The following is a 9,332-nucleotide window of genomic DNA, read 5'->3' as shown; positions in this document are numbered from 1 at the left end:
TGATTTTACTCAAAATCAATCTGAAAAATCAAGGCTGGTGATTTTTTTATCCAAAATTAAAAATTATTTTTCTTTTAAATTTTTCTATATGAATTGAACCTACAATTTATGTATTTATTGAAGAAATTATTATATTTTTTTTTATCATTTTGTTTAGTGGCCACTTAAATTTGGTTAGGACAATAATTCTTGTTGAAATTGACTCTCCTCAAGCTCCAATAAAATCTAAATTGTTGATTTTAGAATTAATAGTATGAATTAATTATTATAATTTTTTTATCATTTTGTTTAGTTGCCACTTAAATTAGGTTAGGACAATAATTCTTGTTGAAGTTGACTCTCCTCAAGCTATGGATAACAAATGACCCATTAAAATCTAAATTGTTGATTTTAGAATTAATAGTATGAATTTATAAGTAAATTATAAATTAGTCCTTCTAGTTCTGCCAAATAAATTAAATAATCTTTCTAATTTCAAAAACTAATTAACTAGTCCCTTGGCTAGTGTTGGCCAGGCTTAATTTAATATTATTTCATTTCAATTTTTTATTTTCTCATCAATCTTTTTCTTAATATTTATTTATTTATTTTTCTATTTCTTAATACAACTAAGAACAAAATAAATTGGAAAAAAACATAAATTTAAAAAAGCTTAAAACGAAACACACTAAATAATTTGTTTCTCAAAACTAAAGGTACCAATTTATAATTCACTCATGAATTCATGCATGAAGCGTTTCTGGCAATGGAGGGGAACCGCCATTAAATTTAGTTGCTGTGAAGAACAGCGTGAATACATGGCAGATTCACGTGTCAAGATGCCATGGGCAAGCAAGATCAGAATCTATCTCAGTCAACTCCTCGGATCTTTACAAAGTTAACTATGAAAGTTAGTACAAAATACCAAGGACAAGAACAGAAGCCTCTTCCTATTTTTGGACACGCTCACATGTCAGTGTCTCTTTGTCCCTCTCTTCTGCCTCTCCCACTCTTTGCCTTCGATTTTATCATTAAAAATTCATTTCATAAAACTACTATATCATTTCTTTTTTTGCTTCCCTTTCATTTGCTTCGTATTCTCAGATTTTCGAAGCTGCTACAATATTACGAAATATGTTCACTATTTCATACATGCCATAGCCATAGCCAAGCCAATATTGTTGGCATACGAGGAGATTGAATTAGAAGAAGGGATTTTTTTATATATGATATTCCAATAGTGGAATGTTCATCTTTGATTCCCTTTTATGTTTTTTTGGAAAATAAATTCTATTTGTGCAGAAATTCAGTAACAACTCAAGAGATGCATAGCAGATGGAATTGAGCTTAATGAAAGGATTACTTTGAAATGTACGAGCTCGCTCGCTCTATATATATATATATGTTAATGAAGTGTTAATATCGTTCTTTCTGTATATATGTTCACAGTACAAAATCAATGTGTTTTGTGGGTTCGGTCTGATTTCAGACACTTGTATAAGTATGATGGATGATGCATTTGTAGGTTTTTGAGCACAAGCTAGGGTGCGTGCCATAATCTTAGGGGCTGTGTTTCAAACTTGTCATAATTCAATACAGCATAAAGGTTCTTTACGGTTATCAAAGATCACAGATTCAACATACATTGAATTAAGGAAAATCCATTCAATGAGGGGTGTGTGTGTGTCTTAACTGTTTGCAGGTTTAAGGTAGCATTAAAAGAAATTTGTTCACGTGTTTGGTTTGCATCTTTCCTGAAAGGTAGGATAGTCTTTTTTCTAGCCAGCTTGATGTCCAAGTTGATGTAGATCTTTGTATATTTTGTTCACATGATACCTGGTTTAAGATGAGGCCATGGATTTACTACCTCTTCGATTGCCTCTTGTGGCTTTAAACTAATGTCTTGTCAGTTTCAGTTGATTCAGCGCTGCAATAAATGCCAACCAATAAATGATTTTTAGTTGCCCTTATATTTCCACACCTTTGTCTTTCTTGTATTGCAGATCAAATCCCATAGTTAAGGCCACAGCTTTATTCTCAGTGGAACAAAATGGGTTTTGGGAATTCAAAATCTGTAAGGTTTGTGCCTTTCCACTTCTATAATTCTATCAAATTTCTAATTTTGCTCCCAACTTTTATACATAATAAGTCTCCAAGTGCTAGCTAATTTTGTTGTCCAATTTAGATAATTGAATTCATGGGCTCGATCACTTCCTAAATTTGAGACCTGCATGTAACGATTTTTCAGGTTTAGAGATGATCTGGAGTTAAGCTTGCCGCCGGAAGTGAATGGAGATGGTGAAATTAAGCTTAAATACAACATTGATGGAACACAAATGTCAGACTCTAGTAGGAAGATGATGTCTCAGATGGAGGTGTCTGGGAAGACTGGAAAATCATTTAAAGCTAAAATACTGTCTAGAGTTTTCTCTGAGGATTATGATAGAGTGAAGAAAAAGATACTGGATCCTCGAGGAGCATCGATACGGAGATGGACTAAGATCTTTTTAGTAGCATGCTTAGTTTCCTTGTTTGTTGATCCACTTTTCTTTTACTTGCCTGAAGTCTGGAAGGAAGTATGTATTGATATAGGCATACCCCTCGAAGTAGGCCTTACAATTGTTAGATCAATATCTGATGTCTTTTACATGATTCAGATTTTAATTCGTTTTCGTACTGCTTATGTCGCGCCTTCTTCTCGTGTTTTTGGAAGAGGAGAACTTGTTATAGATTCTAAAAAGATTGCGTTAAGGTACCTACAGAAGAATTTCTGGATCGACCTTATTGCTGCCTTGCCTCTTCCTCAGGTGTGCCCACTCTGTCATTTTTAGTTTGCATATAAACAGGCACAAAAATGGTTCCACCGGTTAATCTTGTTGCTTTATCTACATTGCAGGTGTTAATTTGGATTGTTATCCCCAATCTTAGTGGTTCAACGATGAGAAACACAAAAAATGTCCTTCGTTTCATCATCATTTTTCAGTATCTCCCACGACTTTTTCTGATTTTTCCACTCTCATCGCATATTGTCAAGACCACTGGTGTTGTAACAGAAACAGCATGGGCAGGAGCTGCTTACAACCTGATGCTTTACATGCTGGCTAGCCATGTAAGTTCAAAGTAACCTTTTCTCTTGACGAACTTTAGATTAGCATAGATTTTGTCTTGAATAATGGAGAATTCTAGCTGTCTCTTCATAGTAGTTTTAACATTTAGAGAGAGGAAAAAAACTCTTTTTAAGCACACCGCACCTGCTCTACTGCTCGCTTACAGAGAGAGCATACCTATATCACTTGATGACTCTGATAGAATTGTCCAGCTTTGTTAGTGTTTCTTCTTCTTGTTGTTTTTTTCTCTTTTTTGTCTTTGTTAAGGTTAATGAAGCATAGGACAAGCTATTTCTGGTCAAAGAAATGGCTTTGGGTTGATCAATTGAGCTACAAGTTAAACCAATGTGTGCGGCTGCGTATAAGCTAAATAGTGACCCTCAACCTATTAATTTCCTTGCTGCAAAACAGGTTTTAGGAGCTTGCTGGTATCTTCTATCGATTGAGCGACAGGAAGCATGCTGGAGTAGTGTCTGTAATCTAGAGAAGTTATCTTGCGAGTATGGATTCTTTGATTGTCGTCGGGTGCATGACAGTCCTGATAGGGAATCTTGGTTCAAATCAAGCAACATCACAAACTTTTGCAACCCAGATAATAATTACTATCAGTTTGGAATATATGGTGATGCTTTGAAATTTGATGTTACGACTGCATCATTCTTCAACAAGTACTTTTACTGTTTTTGGTGGGGCTTAAGGAACCTCAGGTAATCTGCATTCTAACCTCAGGTAACCCATAGGATCACTGCTAGGATTTAAGCGCTTCATTTAAATTCCAAACTCTACTTTTGATCAAAAATCAGATATTAATGATACTGTTTTATCAATGCTCCTTAACATCAACCCTGCATGCAGCTCACTGGGGCAAAATCTTTCAACAAGCACTTATGTGGGTGAAATAGCATTTTCCATCATCATTGCAACGCTTGGACTGGTTCTCTTCGGATTGCTTATAGGGAATATGCAAGTAAGTTCTTCACATTTTTATCAATGCCAGATTTCTGTAGCAAATTTAAAATGCCATATGAATCCTCCCATGTCCCAATAACTGAAGTTGCACAACTTGTTTAGGTTTGCCTTAACATCAACCCTTATTGTTAGACTTCTTCCCCAGAACCGAGAAACTGATGACATCAGAGAATTCAGAAAATGTCTTGTAGTCCTTTTGCATTGCTTTCGTTCTCTGAACTGCTTCTTTAAATTCTCAGAAATCCTAGGGTTGCTACGCTACATGATATTCACTACTGTTATACGTTGTACTTGCAGACATACCTACAATCAACAACAGTTCACTTGGAAGAGTGGAGAATCAAGAGAACTGATACGGAACAATGGATGCATCACAGGCAGCTACCGCATGAGTTGAAGCAGTCTGTTCGGAAATACGATCAGTATAAGTGGGTGGCCACTAGGGGCGTTGATGAGGAAGCTGTTCTCAAAGGCCTGCCCATGGAACTGCGAAGAGACATCAAACGCCATCTCTGCCTTGATTTGGTTCGGAGAGTAAGTCACTGTAACGAACATTCCCTTATGCACAATGACACTTCAACTCAACAGGGGTGTTGCTTAATCTATTCGTAGAACTAGACATGGATGATGTGGTTGAAAAGAAAACTTTGTAATCGGATTGGTAGGACAGAATAACTTCTGTTGGACCAGTTTAATTGACAACAGAAATTATCGAATTACTCAACTCTGAAGAGCAATTTAATTCAAGCTATACACAGTACAAAAGGCAGAAATTGTCTTTTATCTGCTTAGATCTTTATGCAGCGATTCAAGGTAGACATGGACCACATAATTTAGAATTTAAGTACTCAGAAGAGCATTAACGACGAGGAAGTTAGTGGTTTGTGCCTACTATTATTATATGATTGCAATGTATTTCCTTATGAAATACGCAGGTTCCGCTCTTTGATCAAATGGATGAAAGGATGCTAGATGCAATATGCGAGAGGCTTCGACCAGCATTGTGCACTGAAGGCACGTTTCTTGTGCGTGAAGGTGATCCTGTCAATGAGATGCTGTTCATAATTCGCGGCAACCTTGATTCCTACACAACTAATGGTGGCCGAACTGGATTTTTCAATTCCTGCCGCCTTGGTCCAGGTGACTTTTGTGGTGAGGAACTATTGACATGGGCATTAGATCCACGCCTAAGTATCATCCTCCCATCATCTACCCGCACAGTTAAAGCTATTTTGGAAGTAGAGGCATTTGCCCTCAGTGCTGAAGACTTGAAGTTTGTAGCATCGCAGTTTAGAAGACTTCACAGCAAGCAACTAAGACAAAAGTTCCGGTTCTACTCACACCATTGGAGAACATGGGCTGCCTGTTTCATACAAGCAGCATGGCGCCGGTATAAGAAACGGAAGGAAGCTACTGACCTCAGAGCTAGAGAAAATCCTACAGCTGCCGATCCTGAATTAACATCACCAGGGTCTGGCTTATCCATGTATGCAGCAAGGCTGAAAGCAAGCGCTAGATCTAGAAGGGGTGTCCTTAAGCGTTCCGGCTCAGATTCAAGTGTTGTGAGCTCACTGCAGAAGCCGGACGAACCAGATTTTTCAGTAGATGAGGAATGATTATTACAAGTCTCCCATGCTTGAATGTATAGATTAGCATGTTTAATTATTACGAGTCTTTTATGCTATTATTTCATTATTTGTTCATAAACATTATAAAGCTATATACAGTCAGGACAACTTATGAATTAAACATTAACGCAAACCATTTTATCATTTGAAGTGATCCATGAATCCTAAGTCGAAGTTGACTTTAAATCTGGTTTTGAAGATTAAAAGGATAAATCCAATTCCTATTTCACAAGTGCTTATGATTTTTCTGGGACGTTGCCTTGCAGACTGGTTTTCAGGTATGGGGACTCATCGTCAACTCTACTTCGGCAATGATTTTCCTGTTGGAGCCCATGAGGACACTCAGCAATTGCTTCATATTTCGGTACTCAAACCAAGTCCATCGTTCTAGTCTAGTAAAGTATAGCTAGTTTATGCATGCTCAATTAGCGAGATCGGATCAATTTTTTTTTTTTTAAATGCAAAAATCGAATTTATAGACATTGTCAAATTAACACAGTTTCTAGCAACAAGAGATCAAAAACATATTTATAAATTTAATACGTGCATTTAATAAAATAAACAGAGAATTATAGGATCAATAAATATTAAAAAAGAGTTGCTAATGATAATTGGAAATTAAATTGTAAAATATTTATCAAACTGGTATCTTTAGAAATTCTTTTAAAAAATATTAGCTGGATGTTGAAATTTAGAAACTAAAAAATAAAAAAATAAAAAAATCTCCCTATGCATCACATGCGGTCATTGAAGCAATTGACTTTTTTTACAACCCAACACAGCAATCTTACTCTTGGCAATGATTTTTTTAGTTGGAGCACATGCGGCCATTGAAGCAATTGCTTGCTGTTCTGCACACCACCTCCTGGAAGAGTGGACCTTATTGTCTGAAATGGTCTGCCTTTGAATGTGAAATGAAAGGCCCCCAGTTCATAATGCCTAGTTCATCTTCTTTCTTTCTTCTTCTTCTTGTTTTTTTTTTTTTTTGGATTTGAAACTCGGTTTTGAAATTGGTCAATCACAATTCAAGTCTATATTGTCAAATCCAATCCTTTAAAACCCAGCACGGGCATGGTGAATGCGGCCATGTTGGAAAATACAGGGACATAAAAAATCATTGACAAAAACGGTGCTCTTTCTAACAGAAGGTGCAAAAATGGCTGACAACTTCAACAAAAGCCACGCCGATGATTAACTATGTGTTTGGTAAATATAATATATGCGTTCTTGTAAGAATATACTTGTATTGAAAGATTACTAAATTTAATGCTTTTCCAAACTTTCTTTTTCACATTTTTCAACATCAATATATTAAAATTATTCAAAAAAATTTAAATAAACATATAAGTAGTTCTCTTCACTAGTATTAAAATTAGACGATTCTGACTTTCAAGATTTTAAGAGTTTGCAAAAGTGTTTTGGTTAAAATAAAGAAGATGGGGAAAAAAAGTTCATTCAATAATCCTCGGCCAACTTTCGGAGCCCATAATCTTTGACCTAGCATGTAAATATGAACAAAGAAGTTTTGTATTTACGTATCATCTTTTATAATTTCCCAAGGACCATCTTTTTTAGCCTTTGTCTATAATTTGTCCAAGGGTTCCTTTTACTCCAGTGTTTGCTTAGACTTCAAACTTAAAAGGGAGTGATTGCCTTGCCGAGAAAATGACATTGAGAAAGTAAGAGCAATCAAAGAGGGGGGCAAAAAAAAAAAAAAAAAACCCTATCTCCCTCCCAACAAAGCCTTTTCTCTTGGAATTATAGAAAATTACGATAAATATTTGATATATGTATCTTATGATATATTTTCTCTTGGAACACGATAAATATTTGATATATATTTGATATATGTATCTTATGATATATCTATGATAGATCAATGTGTTTATATATATATATATATATATATATATGTGTGTGTGTGTGTGTGTGTGTATTTAAAAGCATGTTTACTCAAAATTTCATAATTAGAAAAGTCAAATATAAGTAGTGGCAGAGTCAAAGTTTTTTAAACGAGAGGGCAAATTATTAATAAATACTATGTTATGTAGATATATATTAAAAAGCATGTTTACTCAAAATTTCATAATTAGAAAAGTGAAATATTAGTGCGGAGTCAAAGTTTTTTAAACGAGAAGGCAAATTATTAACAAATACTATGTTATGTAGATATATATTAAAAATCAATTCAAAATATATTAGTATAATTCATATCAAGTGAAATTAATTTAAAAATACTTTAAAATAAAAAACTTATATTTTAATTATTCTTTTTGAGTTTTTATATTTTGAAACTGCTTTATAAAACTTACATATCTATATGCATATAATAAGTATATATGTTGATTAAATTATACTTAATCATTTCTAGACATTTAATTGAAGAATAATATCTAGTGTCTGTTTAAGAGGAACAATAGTTTAAAAACATGTTTTCAAATTGATATTTTAATTACAAATAAATTATTTAAAAATATTAAATTTCAATAAACTACTCTACCAATGCAATAAATGCCAAGAATAGTGGTTTGCATGAATATTAATTTATTTCCTTATAATAAGAAAAGAAATATTTAATTGATTAAATAAGCAGATTTAAATATTTATTTTAAACATATTCATATCAAAACCCTTAAATTATCATAAACCCTAATATTTTTAATAAATAATTAAAAAATAAAAATAAAATTTGACAATAAAAAAATAGAAAAGACAGAGAAAATTTACTTAAAGTATAAAGCAAAAGGTAATTAAAAATTAAAATTAAAATTTGACAATAAAAAAAATAGAAAAGACAGAAAATTTACTTAGAGTATAAAGCAAAAGATAAAAATAATTGATTACTTAACTGTATTTAAAAAAAAAATTATATATTGAAGAAAGCCAAGTAATGTGTTGGACATGTATACAAGAGAGAGGCAGGGAAAGCAATAGAAAATTTTGTATAATTAGGGTAAAAAAAAAAAAAGAGGAAATGAGCTCCAATAACAACTTTTCAATATCAATACTTCACTACATTATTATAATAATATTTTAATATAAAAATATTAAAAATAATAATGGGGCAACTACCCCTTTTTAGATTTACGTGGCTCCGCCACTGAATATTAGGTAATAACTTAATTTATCTAGACTTGGTAAAATGTCATGCTCAGGTGACATGAGTTTAGTATACTTTTAAGCTCAATATTCTTGGGTTTAGGTACGTGCTATGCGTTGAGTTCAAGTGTATGTGGATCTAGCTAGGTACTAGACTTAACATCATTGGGTTCAGCTACGCACTGAACCCAATTCTAAAAAGATATCAGACTTAATATTATTGAGTTCAGTTAGATACTGATCGTACTAAGTGTATATGAGTTTGGTAAGCTGTCAGACTCATCACCCTTGACTTTAAAATCATTTCAAGTCCAAATATATTTGATAATTATTTTAGGTTCCATATTGGGTCACGATGATTTGTTTGTTTATTCTTATGTTTTTTTAACATAAAATATTAAAAGTAAAAAATGATTATCTCTCTGTATCTCTAGGTATATAAAAGGCTTCTAAGAGTCTATTATATTTTCATTAATATTAATGTCATGTAAATGACATTTATCTCTCAATAATATTGTATAAGATATATTTATCTTTCATTAATGCTACT

General features: G+C 33.2%; 1 protein-coding gene across 3 annotated transcripts; it reads left to right on the top strand.

Annotated features, from left to right (window-relative positions):
• Positions 1–1,266: 1,266 nt before the first annotated feature.
• CNGC15 (cyclic nucleotide-gated channel 15) lies at positions 1,267–5,827 on the top strand. Of its 3 annotated transcripts, XM_011046103.1 has the most exons (8): positions 1,267–1,350; positions 1,983–2,058; positions 2,228–2,786; positions 2,876–3,088; positions 3,498–3,793; positions 3,942–4,053; positions 4,353–4,589; positions 4,991–5,827. In XM_011046103.1, the coding sequence occupies exons 2-8, from the start codon at positions 2,030–2,032 to the stop codon at positions 5,669–5,671; spliced, it is 2,127 nt and encodes a 708-aa protein (XP_011044405.1). In that variant the 5' UTR covers positions 1,267–1,350; positions 1,983–2,029; the 3' UTR covers positions 5,672–5,827. The 3 variants fall into 3 exon arrangements, with proteins under 3 accessions (XP_011044405.1, XP_011044406.1, XP_011044404.1); XM_011046104.1 differs by lacking the exon at positions 1,267–1,350 and having other exon boundaries at positions 1,893–2,053; XM_011046102.1 differs by lacking the exon at positions 1,267–1,350 and having other exon boundaries at positions 1,893–2,058.
• The last annotated feature ends 3,505 nt before the right edge of the window (positions 5,828–9,332 follow it).

Source organism: Populus euphratica, unplaced genomic scaffold (genome assembly GCF_000495115.2).
Source record: "Populus euphratica unplaced genomic scaffold, PopEup_1.0 scaffold94.1, whole genome shotgun sequence".
NCBI lineage: Eukaryota > Viridiplantae > Streptophyta > Magnoliopsida > Malpighiales > Salicaceae > Populus > Populus euphratica.
Note: the sequence above shows the minus strand (reverse complement) of the source record. Positions and strands in the feature narration are given on the sequence as shown.